Raw genomic sequence first — 25,267 nt, forward strand, 5'->3', positions numbered from 1 at the left:
TTGGCATCTATTTTGCTTCTCACTTGAAAAACAAAAATTGCTGCTTTTTTTCTGTGTATCAGCTGTGTTTGCCACTGTGGGCAATTCAATATCAGCTGCCGATTACCTTTGTGAGATACTACCACAGCGTGGCTCTCCTGTCTAGTGGTGCAGCTGGGCAGGCTGTTGATTGTGAAAGGGTGAGAGAGAGCCCAGGATGGGTCTGTTCATAAGGATGATGCTGCATGCTGGGAATTACCCCTTGTAAAGTTAATGAAATGGAAAATCCCCAATTCACCTCCGAGGCCTTGCGGGGGGGAAGTCAGGGCCAGGTTGCTTTGCTTTCCCCATCCCTCCAGCTCCCTCCCTTCACCTGGTAATTCACCTGTCCCTTGTGTCTAGCATTTATTTAACCCCTTTATCGAGAGATGAGCTGGCATGTGAAAGGCCAGGGCCACTGGCCTGTGTTCTGGGACAGTCTTATTGCTGCTGGTGTTTGAATTAAAAATGTGTAGGGCTGGGTGCACTGCAAACATGCTCCTCCAACAGATGCGATGCAAGAGCAGCATGACGGAAGAGGGAAAAGCTGACCTGGCCTTCCTCCGTCCCCTTTCCCTCCATCCAGACATGTAGCAGCCACGCAGCTTGTTAGAGAGGCCACGCTGCTGCTCAGAAAAACTGATTTTTCCAAAATGTTGTGGGCTGCTTTTACTCTTCCACTGCAACATGCAGCAGAGGTGAGCTGCCCTGCTGCTGGCACCAGTTCTGCAGCCCTTGGAGAAGGGGTGGGTTTGGGACACATGGAGAGAGCCAGCATCAGCTTAGCTGAGACAGGATGTCACTAGCTGAGCTACTCCTCTCCCAGCTCAAAATGGAAAGAAATTCATGAGTGCTTTCCTCCAGCCTTGATTCACCTCCAGATCCAGCTTGTTCTCTTGGGAGAATTTTAAGTTTTAATTCCCCAGTTTTTTTGACACTTCATATACTTTCTGTGAATCTTTTCCAGGCCTTTTTTTTTTTATTATATTTTTTTTAATCTTTGGCTGTGGTTGCTGCCGATGGGAGGGAATGGTTCCTTGGCTGGGCACCCATTTGCAATGAATTTCCCCTGATCCCCTTAGGGAGGAGGCCGTGCACGTCCCTGCCTGCTGAAAGAATGTGGGATAGCTCCAACTGTGGCGGTCAGGAATTTTTTTTATGTGTTGGCTTTCTTGTGTCTGACTCTTGGGTCCACTTCCCTCTAACATAGGTAGCAGGAGCCTCCTGGCTTGGGAACTGCTGTCCTGTGGACCATCCTGGACACATCGCCCTGGAAAGTCTGGCCCTGACTTGCTGCATGTGGTCTCACATGGCCCAGCAGAGTGATGAAACAGCTGGAGAACCTGCCTGAAGGAGCCCATCATGTTTTTCAGAGATCAGATGAAGAGATGACTCAGTTTCTAAGCATGGATATAGGGAATAAGGTGGAGGCAACGCTGCAGGACAGCACTGAAGGAGACAGGGCCTAGCCATGATAAATCCAAGCTGTGCTGGCAACAGGGTCATTATATGTGGGGCAAGTGGCTTGCAAGGCTTGCACTGGGTATTCAGTGGGACTCAAGAAGTAGCCAAACGTCCAATCAGCCCACATTTTTCATGCTTAGTTTCAGTTCAGTGACAAACATTGATACAGGTATTGGCACAGGGCCTGGCATGGCGTGGGATGTTAACCTGATCAAAGTGCTTTCCCTTGAGTTTGGGCACTTGAGACTGGTTCTGGTGTTGGTCCTGGTACCCTGCAGCAGCATGCCCAGTAGACAAGAGACCAACGATAGTCTTGTAGCATTTTCAGCTATATTATTTTGAGATCTGGTGGGTGGCTTCCTCTCATATAAACAGAAACTTAGCTCTCTGCTTTCCTCATGCTTTCCCTTGTGGTAGCTCATGCTGCTTCTCCAGCTTAAACAGTCCTAGGTTTTTGGGTCCTAGGCCAATGCGTGAACTGGAGAAGTGCATTAGGGTTTCTGCTGTGTATCTTTGTGGGGAAAGTGACACCTAAGCCTCGGTTAAATGCCACAGCTGAGTCTGAGGACTTTGCTGACTTACTCCCCCTTGCCCGTGCCGTCCTTAGCCTACCATGGGCAGTAGCCCTCTGTTTTCTAGCAGACATTCTTGCCCCCGTGCCCAGGATCCTCTGCAAGAATGGTGGAGGGGATGGGTCATCCCCCTCTTCCCTGTGTGGCATGGGACAGAGCCAACCCTGTGCCCTGGCGGCCAAGCATGTCACCCACTTGGTGGAGGGTGGGTATTGCAAGAGATGGCTAATTGGGAACACAGTCTGGAGTCCACATGCCACAGGGACAGTGCTGAGGGGCAACTGCTACAGGAGCACTGCAGACCCATGCACCTTGGTAGTACTTGTGGGTGGGGAAAGAGGTGTTTCTTGTCTCGTGCTGCCCCCAGACAGACTGGCAGCCCCTTTCCCTGTGCCCAGGCTCCCAGTGGTCCTTGCACACAAGAAAGGTGGCAAGGCAACTCTCCACCAGTGCCTGCTATCACCATGGAGGACAGACTCCCAGGAGCTGGACACAGTTTTTGTAGCACAGATGAGTTCTGTGGTGAGGTTGTGTGCTTCCTATATGAGAAGAGGCTGAGACCCAAAAGCCCCAAGACAAACATTAGGCAGGCAGTGCTGCTAGAAGCCCTCTGGCCAGTGGTCTGATGACCTCACCTCCCTGCTTCAGAGCATCCCTCAAAGCTGGGGGATATCTCAGGAGTAAAAGCCAACCTGTTTCTCTGGAGATGCTGTTATATTAGATTGCTTGGCCAATAGCATTTCTCACCCTGCGTGTTCATGTGTGCAGGGATGTGCCCCACTGGCTGCACAAGTTAACCTGGGACAGGCTCAGTTCTGCTTTGGCTTCTTGGCAAGCAGCAGCAGCAGCAGCAGTGCGAGGCCATAAGAGAGGGGAAGGATGCTGTTGCAGGAAGTCCAGAGCAGGCAGAGCATGGAGAAGCTCTCGGTCTCCACAGCCACCAGGATGTAGGCAACGATGAGCTGCGTGAAGACCCAGGTTGTGCCACAGTAGAGGAGCTTCACACCCTGGGAGGTGGCCCAGGCACTGAGGAAGGGATGGATGCGATAGTCGGCCTCCACCATGACAGCCCAGCAGAGGAAACCAAAGACCTGCCCGGCCCGGAGGCCATGCCACCAGGCAGAGAAGGCAAAAGTGGCTAGAAGCGGCTGGGCTGGGCAGCGCTGGAAGACCAGTCTCCTCAACCAACGGGACGTGCTCTTGTTCCAGGTTCGGGTGAAGACGGCCAGGCGGTGGGTGGTCTCCAGCGTCCACAGGTCATGGAGGGAAAGGTCTCCCTGGCCCTCCTCTGGCCCGAAACCCGCCACCTCAAGGAGGGCCTCATCCAGCACCCAGTGCATGTAGTAGGCCAGCCTGAGGAGCAGGGCCCGTGCCCAGAGGCAGGGCAGGCAGCCCAGGCCAGCACAGCCCTGCCTGCCAGCCAGGCCTCCTGCCAGCCCGGCACGCAGCCCCTGCAGGGCCAGGGCACAGAGGCACCGCTGGCTGGTGGCCCTCAGCCGGTGGGGGAGAGCCCCCGAGGACTCAGCCTGGGCTTGAAACCTGCTGAAGGAGCACAGGGGTCCTCCGAGGAGGGCTGGGAAAAAGAGCAGGTAGCTGCAGAGGGGCAAGGTGCGCTGCAAAAGCCCCTGGCCCAGCTGGAGCGGCATGACTCCTTCGTGGATGTCCAGAGCCAGAGACGTAGCCTTCTGGGTGAGCAGCATGATGGCGGAGAGGGCGATGGCTGGCCTGGAAGGAGAGGGCACCCGAGAGCTGCTCAGAGTCCCTCGAAGGGAGTGTTAGAGGCAGGGGTGCAAGGCCACACATGGGGGATGTGCTGTCCCACATCCCCAGAGCACTACCATGCCCACAGCATTGCCCACACACAAGGATGCAGCTGGAGCCAGAGCAGAGACTGACGGCTGTGGAACAGCGAGCCAGTGTGGCCCGGGGGGCCCTCTACCCCCACAAAATGGCTGGGAGAGCCCCCAGCCTGCCTAGGGAAGGGGCAGGAAGGAGGCAGAGCCGGAGAGTTACCTGGCATCCTGAGGGTCCAGATCCTGGCTGCTCAGACCCAGGTGGCAGAGCGTCTGCCAGGACATCTGGAGGGCGAAGACCCAGGTGTGGACATGAACTGGGCTGACGGAGAGGAGGACGAGCACAGAGCCAGCAGCAGGGATGAGGAGTAACACGGCGTAGCTGCCCATGGCTGTGGCAGCAAGGAGGCATCCTCCGGTGAGGAGGAATATGTACCTAGAAGAGACCAGGTACCTTTTGGATGCATTTTGAGGAAAATGTGGCTTGAAACTCCTGCCACTGTTGTCAGCGGAGCTTAGTCTGGGTCCTGTAGCCTCCACAGTCCCCCTGTGGTCTGCCTCGTGGCCTCTCATGGGGCTGAGGGAACACCAGAGCCATTGTGGCTGCAAGCAGGAATGGAGCGGAGGGACTGGGACAGATATTGCTGGCCCTGTCTGGCCCCCATCTTAATTACAACAGAGATAGTCCCCATACCCTGTCCTGCTCCCCTCGCCCATGTGCTCATCCTGGTACACCCCTAAACCCGTCTCTCACAACACCGGAGTGTCTGGCCTGGCTGTTTTGTCCTTAACAACCTTGAGCTGGCTCTAGTGCAGAGAGGGGGGCATTGAAGAAGGGGACAGCTCACATCAGAGCCATACAAATGTCCCTACCGAGTTAGCAGGGACTTACTACCACGTGTCCCACTGTACCCTGACCAGGAGAGCCCCCAGAAAGCATCCACAGGCATGACTTGCCCTTGGCACAGCAGGAGGAGCGATGACCACATACCGGGCAGTCAGAGAGAGGTGCCCCGAAGCACAGAGATGGTGGAAGAGAGCAGCGAAGGGGAAAGCCGCCAGTCGGTATGGGGCTGCAGGAAGAAGGAGAAGCAGGTCTGCCCAGCGCATCGAGTACTGTGCTTCTTCAGCTGTCTCTGATGCCTGGAGAAAGGACTGAGCCAAGGGCTGCTCTGGCTCCTCTTTATATGTGGCAGGATCTCAAAAAAAAACAGAGCAGAGAAAGGAAACAGAGGAATCTGCAGGAAAAAGAGCATGTTTTTTGCATTCATCAGTGTTGACTCCTTCAAGCACCTCTGTCCTGAGGTTTGTGTGTAGGTGGAAAAAGCTGGGGTTGGTTATTTGCTCTGCCAGACGCCTGGGCCATTACCACATGCTTCGAAGGCAGTGAGAGCAAGCTGCCTAGATAAGAGCATCTTTGGGCTGCCACACATGCCATGCTGGGATGCACCTCAGAGCAAAATCCCCAGGTACTCCCAGAGGCTTGGTCCTTTCTCTTTGCTGCTGCTCAGCTCAGTCTTTCACAGAAAGCTGTGGCTTTTTCCTGGCTTACTTGTTATGGGGCAGTGGTGGGGACATCCCTGTACTTAAACCCTTGGTCACAGAAAGGAAAGAATGGGTTCTGCCACTTCTCAGTGACAAGGGAGGGTGAGCCCCTCCACCCCACCACTCAGACCAAGCTACAGGGCCTTTTCATCTGCCAGAGATAAAGGAGATGCTCTATTCTCTCCAAACAATTTTTTTTTCAAGTAAATACATTTTTAAAAATGGACTCATGGAGGTACTTGTGATAGTAGAAATCAGTCATTGCAGTTAAAATGTTTAAACTGCACATTCATTCAAAAATGTGCCGTATGAGAAAGCAAAAGGTCCTCTTTTGGGCCAGACTTGAAAAGTGATATGAAGAGTCATCTCTAGAGTAACATGAAGCCAGTTGCTATTGCTCTCACAATGCAACCAGAAGTATTTCATGCTAAACAGACAAAAAACCCTAAGAAAATGAGTCTACAGGACTTGACTCTTCTTTATGAGATACAGCTAAGGAATAACAGACAAATTCAAATGAAAGCCCATGGTTTTTTTTTTAGAAATATATAAAGATATCAGTTGATATCTACTTTATTTTAGGCATATGATCAGTGTGAATAGAAAGAGGAATACCCTGGAATTTCCTTCTGGAAGAAAAAAGATAACATATTGAAGGGGTAGAAGAAGTAAGGCTTTCCCCTTCCTCAGATGAGTGCTTCAAAATATCTAGATAAGTCTGTTACTCAATAAAAAGAGCAAAATTGGTGCCTAAAGTTACAGAAAGAACTGTACTCAAAAAAAAAAAAAAGAAAAGAAATTTTTATTTTAAAAGTATATCAAATCTGATTCGTATGAATGCTTTGAATGCTTCCACTCTTCACTGAGATTTTCAAGCTATCGTGATGTTGGAAAGCTTTCCACATTGTTTGGATGGGTTATTTGGTTACAAGAAGGCGGGGGAACAAAACCCATGGAAAAAATTATTAGAGCAAATGCTGCAGAGAAGCCAGCTGTATTTTGCTCTATTTGTGCAGTGTATATTTTAAGAGCAAGCGATAGCACCAGAGAGAAGCTTTTTCCATGTCAATTTTGGCATGCGTGGCATGCAGCGACAGCCTGGTTTCACGGGACTCATTCTCCCAAATCCATGAAGCCCAGTATTGACTTTTCTGAGTAAATATTTTTGAAGGCCTTTGCAGTGCCTGCTTAAGCAATTCCCTGCTATGGTTCTGCAAAAATGCCATTGCTTTTCAAGAAGCAGAAATTAATTTCCACAGTAGCATTGGAAATGTTAACACACTGCTCGTGTCTCTCATTTTATACCATCAGATGCTGGGCGGTGGAAGTGTGGTCTTAGAGCGAGCACGTGAGCTATAGTGAAGCACGTCAGAGAGCATTATTTGCTTCATTTCCATGTACTAAACAAGCAACGGTTCCTGGCTAAGGAATTAATTGGTAATACAGCAGGTGAGAAGAGCAGGCTGACCACTGTCACAGCAAACGCTGGGCATGAAATTCAAGCAGATACGTCTCACATATTAGCTTTGGGCCAGTATCCAGAAATTTTATAGTTGCTTTCTTGATGGACTATAGTGCTCTTTTGGGAATGGTTTTGGTTGCCTACAGTAATGCATCCTATACTGATCTGCTGCAGGACACTGCAAAGTGAAAGATGTACAATGAAAGCAAAAAAAATAATAGTAATTTTAAAGAAAAAGTCAGACTGACACTGTTTGTCTCTTCTTTAGAAAAATGCACATAAAAAGGAAGAGAGGCCATTAAAATATGGTTCAGGAGGCCTGGACTGAGCTCCTGTGTCGGACTCTCTGTGGCCTTAGGAAAGCTGCTTAACTCCCATCCACAAAACAGAGGTGACGGTTTCTGTCTCCTGGTGGTGTTGCAAGGCAGAATCAACCACAAACCTTGGGACTTTACGTTTGGCTGTGATAGGCAGGACATGAAAGTACCTAAATGAGAAAGGAACTAAGAAATAAATGCAATGGTTTATTAAAACACAAAAATGCAAATATCCTTCCTTTTTTTCAGTCCCACCCTGGCTTTTTGCTACTTGTTACCATTACAGCTTTGCTGAGCGCCGCCTGTAGATGGCCCATTGCTGCTTGTGGCAAAGGCACTTTGTCTCCCTGAATAAAGGGCTGCATCCCGGTAGTTTAAGGATAGCGCAGAAGTTTCCTATTGCAGCCGTGACCCCACTCCCGGAGGGCTGAAGTTGTGCCGGGGAAGGGGGAGGAAAGGCATTTCCATAAGTGTTCGTGTGATTTTTTGTATCTTCTGTGCTTCTCAATACCCAGGTCAGTAATTAGAAGGGAATGTTAATTGGCAAAAAAATAAATTAAGTGAAATTTCTGCAAGTCCCTTTTTTGCCTGCAATACGGCCTTGCAACTCTTGAGCTCAGCCTCATCATCTGAACTTTGTGTAGGTGAGGGGCCAGCCCTGTGCCCTTCCCTGCGCCAGCACTGGCAAAAGAAGTGATTTACTTTCAAGGCAGAATCCTATTAGGAACTCCTTTCTCTCCTTCAGTGTTGAGACCAAGGCCAGATGGAGACAGATCCTCCTGTACCGCCTAAGGTTTTTGGACATTTCATACAGGGACTGACATCACTGGAGATCATCCACCCTGCTGGTTCCCCTCAACCCCACCACAGAGCTCCTGAGACAAGAAGTATGCAGCTCCAAGGACCGTGCGCAGTAGCCAGTGATGGGGAAAAAAGATCTCGGGCTGCTTGCTGTTCCCTTTCCATCCCCTTTCACGTGATATGCAAACCCTGCAGAGAGACAGTTCTTGTCCTGGCATCTCCTTTTGGAGACAGGAGAAGCAGCTGCAGCTTTTCTGATCCTTATTACGAAGCCAGCAGATCAGCTGGTGCTTTGCCTCAGGGATAAAGTGTCTGGGTATGATCCGCATTGCCACTGGCTGCCGGAAAGAGCGGGTGTCCTAATACCCTCAGGGTGATCCCAATTCCTTGGTGGCTGAGGTTTTTTTTCCCTTTAGCCTTCACAAAGAACAAACACCAACAGATGCTGAAAAAGCAGAGTTGCTTCTTGGGGGAAAACACAGCAGAGGGATAAACCAACAGTGCAATAATGGGATGGGATGGGATGGGATGGGATGGGATGGGATGGGATGGGATGGGATGGGATGTGCCGGAGGAGTGGAGCTGCCCTGTAGGAAAAGGGGAGATGCCAGGAACAACCCAGACTTACCAGCACACTCAGGTAGCCCCAGCATGCAGGACACCCCAGGACTGGGATTGCTGCTCTTGAGCTGCTGCTCAGAGCTGTCTCCCCAAGACAGGTACCATCTCTCCCATGCTCTTCAGAGCCTGTAGTGCATGGCTCATAGGGTAAATCACAGTGGTGATATTTTTCTCTCTCAGTGTCAAGTCGATCTGAGCTGCCAGAGAACAGATGGAGAGGCTGGAGCCCTCTCACAAGCCTTGAAGAACCAAAGTAGAAAGAAACAGTGCATAGATCAAATCCTCATCCTTGCAGAGACCCCAGGCATTCCCTCCTGAGACGGTCAGCCCACGCAGCTCCTCCCATGGCCAGGAGGGAGTAGGGTGAAGTGAATCTGCTGGAAGTTGCCAGGCCAGGAATGCCCTAATGCCCTTGAAATACTCCAATTCCTCTCCAGTGTACAGGGAGTAGAGCTCTCCTCACTGGGGCAGGGCTGAGAGCTGGATCTCACCAATCTGTGAAGAGCCCCTTCTGCTGAATTCCAGAAAAGGAGCACCTGAGTTACTCAAGGCACATGAGGAAGAGACATCTTGGACAGGGAGCAATTGAGAAGGATCAGGAAGACCAATTGCTGCCCTTCTTTTCCTCCTCCACTACAATTTCTGAGTGCATTCAGGCTGCCTTTTTTGCGGCAACACAGCACCTGGATGTCAGCGCTTCCATTGGAGTCCTCAGGGCTCCCTCAGTAATAGGACCAGAGCAAAGAGGACCACCAGCCTGCTGGGCTGCATTAAGCAGAGTGTTGCCAGCAAGTCGATGGAGATGATCCAGCTCCTCTGCTCAGCACTAGTGAGAAACACCTGGAGTGCTGGACCCAGTGATCCCCAGTCCAAGAGAGACATGGACATACTGGAGAGAGTCCAGAAAGAGCTGATGACGGTGGAGTGGAGCATCTCTGGTAAGAGGAAAGGCTGAGAGAGCTGTGACTGTTCAGCCTGGAGAAGACAAGGCTCAGGTAGGGGGAACTTATCAGTGTACTGATAAGCACTGATGGGGAGGAATGAAGACAAGGGAGTTATGGTCTTCTTAGTGGCGCCCCCTGACAGGACCAGAGGTGATGAACACAAGCTGAGACACATGAAATCTCACCCAAACCCAAGAAAATATAAGTTTGTGTATGCGTGTGCATCTAGTGTTTGTGTTGTGTGCACGTGCTTGTGTGTTGTATGCACGCTTTTTGTTGCAAGCGCGGTGTGTGCTTGTGTGTTGTGTGCACAGTGCATGTTTTGTGTGCGTTGTGTGTTTGCGTGTGTGTGCATGCATTGTAGTTTTGTGTGTGTTCTGGGTGCATGTGGTGGTGGTTCAGGGCTATGTGTGGCCCCAGCCAGTGCTCGGCTCCCTGGGGGTGCCAAGGGGGCCCAAGAGCAGCCTCGGCCCCAGAGAGGCCCCAGATGGGGTCAGAGGCATATGGGAGAGAGGACTGTGGGGCACATGAAGGTTTATGGGGCAGGCATGGGGGAAGTTGGGGGTACCTCGGGGGTTATGAGGCACATGGGAGGTTGGGAGACCCTGTGGGAGCTATGGGGCATCCAGGAAAGCAATGTGACATCCAAAGAGTTGGGATACCAGGGGAGAGCATTGGGTGCACATCCAGGGGATCGGGGAGCCCTATGTGGCACCCAGGGAGTTGTGGAGCACCCGGAAAGGGGGAGTCTATGGGGCATAGGAGAGGTCAGAGGCACCCCAGGGGGACATGGAACACCCAGGAGGTTGGGAAAACCCAGGGGTTTATGAGACACACAGGGGGGGCAGGTTGGGATTGGGTTGGGGACACCCAAAAGGGCTCAGGGGCACCCAGGGAGGGGTAGGATCGCAGGGTCCCCCCAGAAGCTGATGCCGGAGCCCAGGCCTGTGGCACTTCCTTTATTGCAGGCCCCTGACAGAGCCCCCAGAGAGAGGAAAAATCCATGATCCCCCTGGTCAAGCCTCACTGGGGGGGCGCGTAGGTGCCAGCAAGGTGCACAGGCAGCCCATTCAGGCAGGAGACCCGCACGTGGTGCTGGAGCTGTCGAGCTCGGTAGGCGCAAGGGGGGCGGGTGTCCCCCCCTCGCAGGCGGCAGGCAGTGAGGCTCATGGCTGTCGGGGTGCTGTGGAACCCCTCTGCATCAGGCATCTGGCTGCAGGCGGCCACCAGCTCCCCGGCCGACGCATGGACAAAGGTGTTGGAGGGCTTGCAGGGCCGCCCCGGGGCCGTCACCCGCCGGCGTGCCAGCATGGTCTCACAGTAGCGGTGGGCTGCCAGCGTGGATGTCCGGGGGTGGTCCACATGCTGCCGCAGGAACTTCTCGTAGCGGGTCTCGGCCACCGTCCCTGCCAGTGCAGCCAGCACCAGGACCACGCATAGGGCCCAGCCCGCCATGGACACCTGTGGAAAGTGGGGTCAGGGCTATTGGAGTTCTGGGCTCCCACCTGGAAATCCCACCCCAGACGCTCAATTCCTCTACAAATTCCCCCTCCCAGACACCCTTCCGTACCACCTTTAAATGCACAGGGACCCTCCTCCTTGGACTCCTGGGTCCACTACAGCAATCCCCTGGACACCTGGGCCATCTGTGGATCCCACCAGGATGCTGGTCCTGTCAGAATACCCCATGGACACCGGGGTCCCCTATAGTTCCGCACCCCCCTGAATGCCTGGGTCCCCTATGGAACACCCCCCCTGGGCCCCTGGGTCCCCTGTAGATCCACCCTCTTGCTCTGACACCCAGATCCCCTACATATCCTCCCTCCCACATTGGATGCTGGGGTTCCTTCAAAGTCCCCTCCCGCAGACACCCTATGCATCCCTCACCCGCATCTGTGTGCCTCAGTTTCCCTTATGGCCTCAGGGTCTCCAGGATCCCTCCCACTTCCCCACGCCACTTTTATACTGGCCCCTAGCTGGGCCCAATGGGCAAGGATCCAGGAGGAGGGGCAGGGCAAAGAGCAAGGTCCAGCAGATGTGTGGGGTGGAACCAGACATCCAGGAAGACCCATTCCCCCTTGCAGGCCCCCCAAGGTCATTAGGTAGTCATTAACAAACCACGTGACTGGCTGCACATGTCCCCTCGGGTGCCCCCTGCCCATGTTGCCTTGGACCGTGCCTTCTGACCTGGGCCACGGGGGCAGGGGTGGCAGGGCAAGATACCTAGTTCCCTGGTGGGGGTACAAGATGTCAGCATCACCTCTGGGGCAGCTGACAGACTCTCCTGCCCCTCTTGGACAATGTGGTATGTCCACAGCTGCCCCGCATTACTTCAGGAGCTATGTGTCCCTTCCCCTTATGCCCCTAGCAGGCAAGGTCAAACCCCTGGGAACTGCCACTGTTCCTCATGCGCTCCCAGCTGTTCTGCTGAGGCAGAGATAAGCAAAGAGCCAGAAGCCAGCCTCAGTCCCATCAAAAATCAACCCTTTTGCCTCGACTACCTGGGAGAACCTGATGGAGCCCCAGGGAGAATGTGTCCCCTCCAGAGGAAGAGCACACAGTGCCCGGGAGAGGCTGTCACCACCAGATGCAAGTGATCTCCACCCACCTCTTCAAAGACATGATAGAGACTGTGATGGGAAGCGGCAAATGGAGGATGAGGAATAAAGTCAACAGGAGCCCTCAGCTGCTCTTCTTCCACGTGACCAACTAAGCTTGACCCCACCAGTGATTCAAGGAGGACAATGATACCAGATGCTGACACTTCATGGGTGGGCCTCAGCACTAGGGCCACAGGCTGCTGAGAGACGCACCCTTCGGGTGTTTGTCACTGTCAGACCTGACCCACTTGTCCCCAAGGACAGCACAGAGCTGGCCCCCTGTCTATCCCAGGCCCACTGATGTCCTTCAGTCTGAGGAAGACCAGTCTGAGGTCCTGGTCACCACCTTCCCCAAAAGAGCTGGAAAAGCTCTAAGACTGGCCACGATGAAGGTGGAAAGTGCCCTGTCCTGGGCTGTGGTGGCATCTTCCCATCTCTACAGCTCTGTGGGCCTCAAATCTTCCTTAGAGTTGCACAGCCCCTGCAATAGGAACAACTCAGGCATCTGGTCAAAACCTTGCAGACATGGAAGGTCAGCACAGCCCCCTTGCTGACTCTCTTGCGGCTGACAAGACCCTGCTCCCACTGGGCATGGAAGCAAGATGGGGGCTCTCATTATCAACCCCCAGACACAACCTGCCTTCCACTGTCTCAGTGTGGGTGGGAAGGGGATGGAGTCCCCAGGAGGAGTAGGAACAAGCCCGAACGCCTGGCAAGCGTCCACATCAGCCCTGCGTCCCAGTGCTGTCTCTAGCTGGCATGGTACAGGAGTACCTGTGCCAGAGCCTACTCTCCCTGGAGGACCCTCAGGCATCCTTGCCAGAGGTTGCTGTGAGGTCCATTGGTGAGCCACAGCCTGTGGTCCCCTCTTGTCCCAGGCCCGACTGGCCGGTGCTGGCTTGGGCGCTGCATCTCCCTCTCCCATCCTTGCCCCCACAAGTGAGCTGATGGGAGCCTCCTCCTGCCCCATGCACTCCCCTCAGCTGCTGTCCTGTGCCGCCCCAGGGCCAGCCCTGCCTGCAGGTAGGCCTGCAGGATGGTCAGGCTGTCACAGCCTGGTGGGGCTGCGCTGTTGGGAAACGCAGGGGTGATGGGTTGCCTGTGCCTGGGGCTCACTGTGCAGCAAAGGCATGAGGGTGAGGAGCTGCAGACTGTCTGGATGGGTTACTGAGTGCAGCGTGCCCTGCCTCAGGCAAGGCGGGCTCTGCACCCTTGTGCAGAGGGGACAGGAGGAATCAGTCGAGGCGCTTGAGGCAGCCCAGACCAGCAACTTCTAGTTGGCCTCGCAGCTTCAGCTTCCTCATTGCATGGGAAGGGCTGGGTGGGCTGGCACTGTCTGGAGAGATGCCTGGGGCCTCTGCAGACACAGGGGTCTGATCCCCACACTCTTTCTTTCTATCTCAACCCTGCAGCCCTTGGAGAACAACCACCCTTGGCCTCTGCCCTGCCAACATAGGCCATCCTCAACCTGAGGCTGCAGAGGAAAAGCCCCTGTCCAGATTTATCCTGCAAGCTGTGGGCTACTGGCTCCATAGAACCTGTACGAGTAGGCAGCTGCCTTTTGGGCTGTTGCTCTGTTTGCACAGAGCCAGAGCAGCAAACCCCACGGTGCTCTGCCCCATATGCGCACATGCTTGATAGCCAGCATCATCCCAGTGTCTCCATCCCCAGTGCTGTGTTGCCACCAAGTACCGATCTGTTGTTCAACCAAGGGTCCGCAGAGTGGCGCTCTGTGTGCTCTGGGGACCAGGCGCCTTGTGGCTCCCTGGGGACCCAGGGGTGCACCGTAAGGCACACGGAGGAGGTTGGGGTGCCCAAGAAAGGAGCTCTGAGGGCCATGGGGAGTGTGTGGTGGGGTGGTGAGGCGAGGCAGACAGGAAGAGAGGCAGCGCAGGGCTCTTTCTGAAAGAAAGGCTCGACAACAAAAGGCTCAAGAAGAGAAAAGCTTTAATAAGGTGGAAAAGGCATCAGCATATAGACAGCGAGCAAACCTTAGTGTCTCAGGTAAATCTTACACCACAGGCCTGCGCCTGCCCAAGAGGACGGCGACGTGGCTCAGCGGCTGCTAAAATTCCAGCGGTCTCAACGGCGGGAATGAACAGGTGTCACCCCTCGACCCACAGGCAGCTCACCTTTCCCAGCGCCATCGCAGGTCACAGAACACCCTCCCGACAGAGGGGCTTCTCCAGACCGCAGGGCGGGGCCCAGCGGAGCCGCCGCGGCCTCTTCCGGCTCACCGGCTCCCCAAGCGCTGCCTCTTCCGCAGGGCTCCCCAGTGCGCGGGGAGCACCGAGAAGCGCAAGGAGGGTGCCGGGGGGTCCCGAAAGGCGCACAGAAGCCACTGGGGAACCCCGAAAGAGGGTCTGTCCGTCCCCGCCCCGGCCCGTCCCGGCCCACTCTCGCGAGAACGCTGCCGCCGCCCGCACTTCTCGCCCCAGCCCCGCTCTCGTATAATCTCGCGCGAGCGGCGGCTTCCGGCCTTTTCGTTGCCCGGGCGGGACCATGGCGGTGGGCAAGAACAAGCGTCTCACCAAGGGCGGCAAGAAGGGCGCCAAGAAGAAAGTGTAAGGGCGGCCAGGAGGGGAAGGGACGGGGCCCGGGGGCGCCGGGTGAGCCGCCGCGGCGATAGGATGCCGCGGATACGGGGCGGATGGCGGGCGGGCGGGCGGCCCGGCGGGAGCGGGCCGCTGCTGTCATGGCGGCGGCCGGCTTGAGGCGAGCGGCGTGGCGGCGGGCCGCGGGGAGGGCCCTGTCGCTGTGAGAGCGCGGAATCCCGGCCGAGCTGGGCTTCCCTGCAGCCCCGCCGTGTGCTCGTTGTCCCGGCCCCGGGAAGGGCCTCGGGGTGGGGAGCGCCCCGGCTGCCATCCCGAGGGGCGCAGGCCCGGCGAGCTGAAGCCGTAGCTTGCTCCCTGTAGAAGCGGGGTTTCTCCGGTGGCGGTGGTGCAGGCTTCACGGGGCCTGGTGAGTTCTAGCCGCAGAAACCGAGACATGAAGCGTGGCCTTCATGGGGAACTTAAAGCGCACGGCTTGTATCGCTCCTGAGAGGCAGCCGGAACTGTAGCGGTCTGGTTTTTTGCTATCTTAGCTTTATGGTGTTTCTGCAGTTGATTTTTCTCCTTCTGAGGTAAATTGGAATGAACGCCTGCCTCACTGCAGTGGGCAATGCTGCCTCTCTGTATTCACATACTCACCAACCTGCCCATGTGAAACTTGAAAGCACAAAATGTTGACGTTTGCATTTCCATTTCACAAAGTGCATGAGGAGGAAGGTCTTACTTCAGCCTGGTGTAATCTGAGAAAATAATTTTAAAAATTTTTTTTGCTTTATTTAAATTAAGGGTCGATCCTTTCTCCAAAAAGGACTGGTATGATGTCAAAGCACCAGCAATGTTTAATATCCGAAACATCGGGAAGACGCTTGTCACCAGGACTCAAGGAACTAGTGAGTAGTGGGGTTTTATGCAGTAGAGGGAGATGGATTTGTTCCATGTGCTAGCTCCAAATGAGACTTGATTCAAGAACTGCTGACAAGTAGTTTTTGCTTATAATATTATGAACCTGGAAGTTGGTTTGTGCTTTTTTTTTTTTTTTTTTTTTTTTTTTTAAAAAAAAGCACATCTAACTTAATTACTTGATTGGAGTGAGTTTTCTTCAGTTGACAGAGTTGTTTAAATAAGTGAGCTTAGTTGCAGGGAAGCTAATGTGGTGTGGTTCTTGTTTGTACAAGAGCACCAAACCATGGATACGACAGGATGTGCCTGAAGTTTCTAATGAACTGCTGTTGTGCTAACTATGAGTTTGAGGAAAGTTAAGAATTAAGGAGTTGTTCTGATTATCACAGAGAAAGATGTGGAGAGTGTGTTACAGGAGACCTTGGTCATAGTAGGATCATCAAGGCCATCATGTTAGAAGAGACTGAAATTTGAAGCTTTTAGGTGAAGAGATCTCTGTTGAGAGCTAGAATTGGTAATTTAATGGGTGTAGGTGTATCACTTGAGTGGTAAAGGTTTTTTATATGATCTGGCAAACCTTAGAAAAAGGAAGGCCCTGTTAAAAACACAGGGTTATCTGGATAGAGGTAACAGTATTTTTGGAAGGTTAGCTGTGTAGAATGGCCAAATAGTTGCATTACACTATTCTGGTTGCACTTTAAGTTACGAAGATGATCGTTGTTTTGAATTGTATACATGTAAAACAAGTAAAATAAGGGTCACTGTAAACCGAGTATGAGCCAGCCGGTGTTAAAATGGCTAATTGTTAGAGGTAGAGCTGTGAAATAACTGTATTTAGGTGTGTGTTGCTGCTTTACCTCTGCTGAGCAAACATGGCTTTTTATGTTTGTATTTTCATTATTGTTCAAAATTTCCAAATACTTTGTAACCCCTTTCAAAAAAAAATAAACAAAAAACTATTACACATGCTGGAATCTGCAGTATAGTGTTACTTGTGTTCAGCATCTGATATAATTGTCTTTAAAAGATTCTTCACAAAGTTAACAAAATACGGTATGTGGTTCTATGAGTTGGTTTGCTCTTGCTCGAGATACATAGAAACTTTAGAGCTGTGAAGTTGGTAGCATCGCCTACTATTAGAAAATGTCAAACAGAAATTTAGTATCTGATTTGAGTAATGCTTTTCTAATGTTAATAAAAGGTGGTTTATTTTGTTTCATAATACAGAAATTGCCTCTGATGGGCTGAAGGGCCGTGTATTTGAAGTGAGTCTGGCTGACCTGCAGAATGATGAGGTTGCCTTCCGTAAATTTAAACTGATAACTGAGGATGTTCAGGGCAAAAATTGTCTGACCAACTTCCATGGAATGGACCTCACCCGGGATAAAATGTGCTCCATGGTCAAAAAATGGCAGGTATGTAAAGAACAAGGTCTGTACTGTTGCTCGTGCCTTTCGGAAAGGAGATAATGACTGATGCGTTGTAAAGTGATGCTTGAAGTGGCATCAGCAGGCATTAATGACTGTCAGGGGCATGGTTTTGAGAAACCTGTCCACCACGTTGATGATAAATGACCGTTTCTTTTCTAGACAATGATTGAAGCCCATGTAGATGTCAAAACTACCGATGGTTACCTACTGCGCCTCTTCTGCGTGGGCTTTACGAAGAAGCGTAATAACCAAATCCGCAAGACCTCGTATGCCCAGCATCAGCAGGTTCGACAGATTCGCAAGAAGATGATGGAAATCATGACCCGAGAGGTCCAAACCAATGACCTGAAAGAAGTTGTCAATAAGCTGTAAGCTTTCCCTGTGTTTTCTTTTTTCTCCCCTACAGTGGTCAGTTGTTACCGAGCTCTTAGGGAATGCTGGTGTTTCGTGTACAGTATGGTAGGGACCAGGCAAGGTGCTTCTCATGTTGAAAAGCTAATGTGCCTTTTAACACTCTCTTAGTTGCTGCATCATATTTGACTTCCATCAGCCATCATCTTTGCATAAATGTAAAATCAAGCTCTCCAGAGATTTTTTGATTCATATTTCTGCAGACTAAAACTGTAATTCCGATCAGCTGGGGTTGACTTTCTGGGTTCTTTGGAGAGAAGGAAGTTTTCCAAAGTATGGTCTTTAACTTCCAAAGATTTGATTGCAAATTTGCTCTCAAAATGAGCACACTTGCACTATAGCCCTTCTAAAATTGCAAGGAAAATATGTCTTATAATCTAAACGTACTTAAAGAAAATTGTCAAAGTGAAGATAGTATTGGTGATGCGAACTTCTGTAGAATATTCACAATATGCACAATTTTTAACATTCTGGTACTGATCTATCCTCTGGTATCTCAGGATCCCAGACAGCATTGGCAAAGACATAGAGAAGGCGTGTCAGTCCATTTACCCTCTCCATGATGTCTATGTCCGCAAGGTGAAGATGCTGAAGAAGCCCAAGTTTGAATGTAAGTTGATTACTGCAAACATTTAGTGTTCTTAGAGAAGGATGTGGGAAGCTTTTAATTTTAAAATGTGTTTGCTTTTGGATAAAGATATTAAAGCAGTGTTATAAGCTTAAGTAGCTGGAGTAGTAAAAATAGAAAGGCTTGTCCTTCTAGTTTAAACATTTGGCTTTCAGGCTTGAAAGCGAATCAGTGATCGTTCATTGTGGAGCTTTTTTTGAATTCTTGCTGAATGTTTAAAGGTTTTGGCTTGGGAATGAATGATGACAATATGTTTCGGTCCCAGATGATACGGAATGATTCTGTTTTCCCTTTTTCTGACATTCCCATATAGCGCAGTAGTAGGTTCCTGACTTAGCTCTTTTTTTAAAAAGGTTTAATTTGCCATTTCATTACGTAGCACTTAGTTCACTGCTTGGTTTTTTTGCTGACTGTCAGTTAATGCATCAGCATCTCCTTGCATGAGCTTTCTGGAATTACATTACCTACATTAGATGCTCTGGTGGTATAATTTGTGTATGATAAACAATTCAATAATGTAAACCTGTTTTAAATAGGTGCATCTCTCACTGTTCACAATAACTTCTTTTTTTAGTGGGCAAGCTGATGGAACTGCATGGTGAAGGTGGTGGTGCTGGAAAACCTTCTGGGGATGAGGCGGGCACCAAAGTAGAGCGAGCTGATGGATACGAGCCGCCTGTGCAAGAGTCTGTCTGAAACTAAAAATCAATTGGAAAATAAAAGTTTTAATATCCAGAACTAACACTTGGTTGCCTGTATTGGTACTGGACAACATTGGTACTGGATACCTGGATGGTTTTTAGTAAGGAAAACCTATTGTCTTGGTTTAAGAAAAATGAAAAAGAAAAAATAGTTTTGGACATCCGTTTTTCATGATTGGTGTTGTGAGATGGGTGGAAGAAGGTGGGTTGTCCTTTTTTGAAAAGTGGAAACTACAGTACCAAGGATTCTGTTTGTTGGTTTTTCCCAGTAATTTTTGTCCTCCCAAAAGAAATCTTGTGGGCGTGCGCAGAGGTTGTAGCTTCTGTTGCATTGGTGAAAGGTGCTTCGAAGAGGAGCGTGGTACAGGGCAAATGGGATGCCGCACAGGGAAGCTTAGTGTTTCAGAATTTTTTATAAGGAAGTCTTAGGGATTTGTCAGGCTATTGACTTGAGAATTACATATGTGTATGTTGAAGCTCTTGGGTAGTAATTTATTTGATATGGCCTCTCATGGGACAGATTTGGTCCTGATACACAAAAGGTGTTAAAAGATCTTTAAGTTGTGATTTTGATTATGGGAGCAGTGCTAGTTTTGAGCAGTGTAGAAACGCAGAATACGCTTGAGTAGGGTTGTATGGAGTTTTATAACCTCTGTCAGAACTGAGGGGTAACTGTAATCCCAGTTGAAGAACTGGTGGAACTTCTTGGGGGGAGGGGTCGGAAATTCTACCAAAAAAGGGCAATGGTCTGTGTTCTGAAAATAAAGCACTTAAAATTACCCAGCAAATAGCTTAAAGTGCTTTTTCCATTATCTGATAACAAATACTGGTTTTGCTGCTTGTTTGACTTAGGCTTGCTTAGAAAATGTACTGTGTTTTTCTGGCTAATATGCAGAGTATTTTGCACTATCGGCATGTTTTGTGTACAGCTGGGCAACAAACTGAAAGGTTGCGCTATTACGCTGTTGGCAAGTTTGTGATTTATAACCTGAGAACACAAGGAATGGTACTGACCTCTTTAGGGAGGTCACGGAGCGTGGTGGCTCTTGCAGTCGGCTGTGACAGTGCGTAGGACAAGAAATGGAGGAAAGTCATGAAATGTTACTGTTCCAGCACAGATACCTGGGGGAAAAATAGAGGGGCACCTCCCACCAGGGCTGTGCTCTTCACTGTCGGGGATTTTTACCTTTTCCTAGTTGATAACTCTGGTTTGGAGCAAATAACATGCAAAATGAAGGGGTTCTCTAATCCTGCATTTAGAAGACTGCAGGTGATGTGATTTCATGTTGTAATTTCAAGTTACTCATTTATTGATGATATTTGGAATAACCCATGACTTAATATTCAGGTAACTATATTGGATTATAAATACAGGCCTACATCTTCTGCTTTTTCCAGTTTGTGTCTTGGAGGGACAGGGAGTGCTCAAAACTTCCGTGCTGAAACAGGAGAAAAGGAATAGTGCTGCTTTTAATCTTCTGCTTTGCTCTTATCATCTGTACTGCCGAGGCAGGTGGTGTTCTCCTTCAAGAATCCCAGTCATATTTTTTTAAGCCATAAATTGCACCAAATACCCCTTCGTTTCTCTAACAAAAATCAGAACTGTTCAATGGAGTTAGAAAAACAAACCGTAGTGAGGCTAAAAAATCCTTGAAGCTACTACAGTAAGTTTTAATGCAGGTGTGTACACATATGTGCACATATGTGTGCACATATTCAAGCCCTGCATTAGAGTAAGATCTGTCAGAGCTTTCTAGTAACGGGTGCTTTCTAGTTGGCTGTTTTTCTCTGGCAATAATTCCATGGAACAAATCCCTAAGGGGGTGCAAATGGCCTGTACTCCCTGCAGATGAGGAGAGTTACTAAATACTAAGGTGTCGTTTCTCAGCTCATTTCTGAAAACTTGCGTGTCTTTTATCCTGTTACTTTTCCCTGCAGCTGTAGGTCTGAGGAGTGTATGGTGCAAAAAGGCGAGCCCAAGGGGATTTGGGGAAAGAGCAAGAACTTGCTTTTTTCGTATTTTTTTTTTTTTTAAATTTATGTTTTGAACACTGGACTGCTGGCATTACTATGTAGGGGCTCTGGGTAAATGTATGCTTTATAAAATGATTGCAGGTGGGGGAAAAGTAAGCAGGAAGGAGAATTTTGTGCCTCCTCTGCATTTGTACGAATACCAGCTGAAAAATGATGGTGCATGAATAGCAGTAAATCAGCAGAGCACACTTCAGGTGTGTGTGGAATCACTAATGAGCTCAGGCTCAGCCCCAACCCATGTCGTCTTCGTCACAAGGACCCTTGTGACAGAGCATCACCGAAGGCTTGAATAAACTGTGTGAAAGCCATCAGGATTCTCTGAGGTGTTTGGACTACTTGGAAGGGGATGGGATATTACTGTATTACTGGTTTGCGGGGCTGGTGGTTTTGGGTTTGGTTTTTTTTTTCCTTTTGGGTTAAATATATAAGCAGAATGAGATCCAAAACTGTCATGTGAAGTGGAACGCTCAGCTCTCCACAGCATAAGACCATAAAAATACCATCATGACTTAATTATAAAAATTTTATTGGTTAAATACATTCTTAATTTACAGAGGTACCATAACAAACTTACTGGACTTAACCGAGATTTATTTAGGACACTGTTAATTGTACACAGAACAAAGAGGTCTTCCTGAAGATATTTTCAGAGGGTGGGTCAAGCAGAAAATATTTTGATAAATGAGGCTTCTATTATCATACTAATGTATGGGGATGTAGCTGAATTTCAAGGTTACAGCTGAAATTTGCTACCATATTGCAGTTAGCATTTGTACTCCACCTCGTTCTTGGTTGGTGTTGTTTTGCAGATTGTGTACTGTACACCTTAGGAATTTTAGGTTATGATCCGTATGCAGTTTCGTGGTGATACTAGGCGTCAAGTCTTAAGAAAATCCCTTCCTGTAAAAGCCAAGCATCTATAACTTAAAACGTTTCAGTTTTAATAAATACGCTCGTTTCAGCTGCCTGCAGTGATGTAAGCAGCCTGTAGGTGGCACTCCTTGCTCTGAATGTAAGGCTTTGCTGCTCTTCCTGCCCTGCATAATAGGGAGGAGATGATTAAAATAAAGCAGAATGGTCTTATCAACTGCCAGGCACTGACTTTAAACATTCAGTGGAAGTTACAAAAACAACTGGTCAATACATAGTTATAAAAACAGGGAAGAGGAAATTGAAAAAAAAAAAATCTATAAAAAATTCAGTTCTACTTCTGAGACTTGTATCAAAATCTTAGAAAACTGTCAGAGAAACAGTAAGTAAACATCATACACTTCAGCCTCATCCACCATGACAAAGATGCGGTGTGTCTTTGCAGGACCTGGGTATTCTGTTTGTTGGAGGGGGCTTTGCCTGGTTCCGCTGTTCTCCCCCCGCTGTGCACACAGGAGGGTCAGGAATTGTGCCGGAAGAAGGTCATGGTGGAAGAAGCCTGTTTCAATAGGGTGAGCCACTGAAAGTTTATGGGTGAGAAGTTTTGAGTGGGGGCTTGCAGGAGTCAGGAAAGCTATCTATCTATCTGTATTTGTTTCCTTGGATTTCTCTAGAAGGAGATGGCTGTTTTATTGGAATAAACAATAAGAAACTTTGGCGTGTCCTGGCAGGAAAGCTTGGAGAGTGGGAGGGGTTGTCCTCGGAGGTGGACTTAGGTTAAAATTTGATTCCACAGGAGTTCCTGATAGTTTTTACCATTCCCAACAAGCCTAATAGCTGTATAAATTGTCGTGTTTCCATCTTTCTAGAACAGCACATAATTTCTGATTGTTTTTATAATGTTAATCCCCTTCATGAAAGTAGAAATCTAGTTCTCAGCTCATTAAAACTTGGCATGATCTTCACCCCGCCAGTTGCGTGAATGGTGTTGGTGCAGTTTAAATGTCCAACACTTCACGTTCATGAAGCTTCTAGAGGAAAAAAACCGGAGGGCTAACGCCTGTGTCTGTACTCACAAGTACTGTGGCGTAAGAGCGACTCTGTAGAGGGAAACGGTGCCGAGGACCTCAAGTTTGTGCTGCGTGTTCCTCGGACTCACTTCAGGTGAGCTCCAGTCTGTTACCCAGACTGGAGACCCATTCCCTGCTGTGGGGGAGTTTGGGTGTAAGCTTGCTGTGTCTTGTGTCTTTGGGTGTCTGCCTGCTGTGGTGGTCACCAAAGTGCTGGGCATGGGGAGGGGAGGGCCACCCTCACCAGCTTCCTTAGATGCCAATTTAGATGCACCCTGGTCTTTTTGGATATATATTAAATATTAATATAAACTTAGATATTAGGAAAAAATTCTTTATTGTGAGAGTTGTGAGACACTGGAACAGGTTGCCCAGAGAAGTTGTGGGTGCCCCATCCCTGGAACTGTTCAAGGCCAGGCTGGATGGGGCTTTGAGCAACCCGGTCTAGTGGGAGGTGTCCCTGCCCATGGCAGGGGGGTTGGAACTAGATGATAATTAAGGTCCCTTCCAACCCAAAACATTCTATGATTCTATGATTTGTTGCTGTAATACTTGGGCCTTGTATTGATGAAGTTGTAGGCAGGCACATGACTTAAATCAACACTATCTCAAGGTCAGTCACGATGATTCTAGTTTCCAGTCTCCATCCACCACTCAGCTGTTGGCCCTTTTGCAACCTGAATTTCCAGACCCACAAGAAAAAAATCTTGTAAGGGTACCCTGATACCTAGTGACCGGCGTCTCTCTGAAGTAATGACTCATGCCACCAGCTTACCGGTTTCTTTTTGTGATATAGTACAGAAGTGATGGAATACTGTCACCAATGAAAGAGCCAGCTGCAGCATAATTTTTTTCTATTCCAGACTGATGAAGTTAGCAGTTAATCAAGGTGCATTTAACTATTTTGTCAGAAGCCAAGTGTTGCCAAAAGGAATTTACTACCAGAATTTCCCTTCCCTGGAACTGTTCAAGGCCAGGCTGGATGGGGCTTTGAGCAACCTGGTCTGGTGGGAGGTGCTCCTGCCCATGGCAGGGGGGTTGAAACGCAATGATAATTAAGGTCCCTTCCAACCAAACCATTCTATGATAATGTGAAGCTACCTCAATCAGGTTTGTCTAAGTTTGTTGTTCAAGGCACACCACTGATTTTTACTAAATGCCTTTGTTAGAGCTTCTTGAAGTAACCTCTTGCCAGGCATGTTTTCCTTAAGGCCTTGACAGACCATTTATAATGATGCTCAGTATAGCTGGTATGTGGTAACAAACTGAAAACTAATTCTGTGTCTGCTGAAAGCTAAAACCAAGGCTGTATAATATCCTTCATGTTAAGGATAGGAATGGTGTTACTGAAGTATGTTCCAGTGCTTGAGTGACAAATGAAATGCAGACTGAGTGAAGACTGGCTTTCCACTTACATGAAGAGGGTGGAGGGGCAAATAGTTGGAATAGTGCAGCTACTGCATGCAGGGGATCTGAGAAAGCTCAGTAAATGCTGTCTGTCACAGCTAACTTCAGCTGGGGAAGAAGGGTACGATGGTGCTCAAAGAACAGTAGAAAAATCTAAACCTTGGGGAAGGGAGTAAGGTCTAAGAAGATTCATACCAGTTTGAACATTATTTGTTAAGAGGCAAAATACTTTTGTGATCTTCCTGCACGAGCAGCCTGGGCTAACAACAGAATACTACTATACAAGGGTCTGCTTCCGTATTAGATTTGATATTTTTCTACTATGAAATATCAGTTACCTTCCTTATCCTCTAAGTCATAAAATGAGTGGATTCTACTTGTAATGCGGAAGTCAAGCACTAATGAAACCTGATTATCGAACTTGATCTATATACTGAGTGCTGTAATTATATCTTAAAAACAATTTTTTAAATTTGGATTTTAAGAAGTTTTTAAAGAAGCCCAAAGAAGCTTACTTTATACAGACTTTGTGCATGATAAATGTAATACCAGATAGTAAACATACTAGAATGCTATTTTAAGTTAAAATGGTGTTGCACCACAGTATTTCCCTCGTTGGAGACAGCTAAAAATCCTGCTTGTATTTGCTCTCGGAGCATTCATGAAGCATGACTACATACACTGTCACAAAAAGACTAAAATTTTCTTATTTGACTTCAAGACACTAGTATGACTGTCTAGAAAAAGTAGTGCAAAACATTGATAGTCAAAACACGTTGATGTCTTCGCTGTGCCTTTAGGATAGAAAACATTCTCTCCCACATGCAGGGAGTACGAAGAGAGACGCTTCATGGTGTTCTTAAAATCTGAACAAAGTTCTTGGGAAATATCCCAGACTTCCCTTGTATCTCTCCGCTCATCCAGTCCTCATCTACAGATTCCAGCTCTGTTATTGTATCGCCTGCCTGTAAGAGAAGGAGTAACGTGAGCCAGTACAGCTTTCCCTGCAATGTTAATGCGTGCATAGCTGATGTTATTCAGAAGCAATTATTATCAATCAGATAGAAGAGTCTCTTAAGGGTTGGTTATATTTCTTTGAGGTTCTTTGCCAAAATCAGCTGAAGCTT

General features: G+C 49.1%; 4 protein-coding genes and 1 non-coding gene across 6 annotated transcripts in view; 2 read left to right on the top strand and 3 right to left on the bottom strand.

Annotated features, from left to right (window-relative positions):
- Positions 1-2,863: 2,863 nt before the first annotated feature.
- On the bottom strand, positions 2,864-4,957 carry MBOAT4 (membrane bound ghrelin O-acyltransferase MBOAT4). The gene is made up of 3 exons (XM_074148272.1): positions 4,839-4,957; positions 4,068-4,283; positions 2,864-3,779 (listed from the first exon to the last, which is right to left on the bottom strand). The coding sequence occupies exons 1-3, from the start codon at positions 4,955-4,957 to the stop codon at positions 2,864-2,866; spliced, it is 1,251 nt and encodes a 416-aa protein (XP_074004373.1).
- A 5,524-nt stretch (positions 4,958-10,481) lies between these two features.
- On the bottom strand, positions 10,482-14,517 carry LOC141464294 (ribonuclease CL2-like). Its single transcript, XM_074147100.1, has 2 exons — positions 14,270-14,517; positions 10,482-10,998 (listed from the first exon to the last, which is right to left on the bottom strand). Exons 1-2 carry the CDS (start codon positions 14,282-14,284, stop codon positions 10,561-10,563), a joined length of 453 nt encoding a protein of 150 aa, XP_074003201.1. The 5' UTR covers positions 14,285-14,517; the 3' UTR covers positions 10,482-10,560.
- Positions 14,419-19,544, top strand: RPS3A (ribosomal protein S3A). 2 transcript variants are annotated; one of them, XM_074147098.1, is made up of 6 exons: positions 14,419-14,701; positions 15,476-15,579; positions 16,817-17,004; positions 17,179-17,387; positions 17,931-18,040; positions 18,633-19,544. In XM_074147098.1, the coding sequence occupies exons 1-6, from the start codon at positions 14,640-14,642 to the stop codon at positions 18,752-18,754; spliced, it is 795 nt and encodes a 264-aa protein (XP_074003199.1). In that variant the 5' UTR covers positions 14,419-14,639; the 3' UTR covers positions 18,755-19,544. The 2 variants fall into 2 exon arrangements, with proteins under 2 accessions (XP_074003199.1, XP_074003200.1); XM_074147099.1 differs by having other exon boundaries at positions 14,640-14,701; positions 16,817-16,920; positions 17,323-17,387.
- On the top strand, positions 18,293-18,362 carry LOC141465149 (small nucleolar RNA SNORD73). Its single transcript, XR_012463278.1, has one exon. It is a non-coding gene; the product is annotated as a small nucleolar RNA SNORD73 (small nucleolar RNA).
- A 1,755-nt stretch (positions 19,545-21,299) lies between the features above and the next one.
- Positions 21,300-25,267, bottom strand: part of SH3D19 (SH3 domain containing 19) — an 86,793-nt gene continuing 82,825 nt past the window's right edge. The window contains exon 20 of the mRNA XM_074147274.1: positions 21,300-25,105. Coding sequence (XP_074003375.1) covers positions 24,989-25,105 — 117 coding nt within the window. The 3' untranslated portion in view covers positions 21,300-24,988. The remainder of the gene's footprint in view (positions 25,106-25,267) is intronic.

This window comes from Numenius arquata, chromosome 5 (assembly GCF_964106895.1).
Source record: "Numenius arquata chromosome 5, bNumArq3.hap1.1, whole genome shotgun sequence".
Taxonomy (NCBI): domain Eukaryota; kingdom Metazoa; phylum Chordata; class Aves; order Charadriiformes; family Scolopacidae; genus Numenius; species Numenius arquata.

Bases quoted from the DNA above. Each gene is read 5' to 3' on its own strand.
- MBOAT4 (XM_074148272.1), bottom strand. From the start codon at position 4,957: ATGCGCTGGGCAGACCTGCTTCTCCTTCTTCCTGCAGCCCCATACCGA. The intron at 4,284-4,838 runs GTATGTGGTCAT...GGTCTCTTCTAG, and splicing joins CACCTCTCTCTGACTGCCCG to GTACATATTCCTCCTCACCG. The intron at 3,780-4,067 runs GTAACTCTCCGG...CTCTCCTTCCAG, and splicing joins CTGGACCCTCAGGATGCCAG to GCCAGCCATCGCCCTCTCCG.
- RPS3A (XM_074147098.1), top strand. From the start codon at position 14,640: ATGGCGGTGGGCAAGAACAAGCGTCTCACCAAGGGCGGCAAGAAGGGC. The intron at 14,702-15,475 runs GTAAGGGCGGCC...ATTTAAATTAAG, and splicing joins AAGGGCGCCAAGAAGAAAGT to GGTCGATCCTTTCTCCAAAA. The intron at 18,041-18,632 runs GTAAGTTGATTA...TTCTTTTTTTAG, and splicing joins GAAGAAGCCCAAGTTTGAAT to TGGGCAAGCTGATGGAACTG.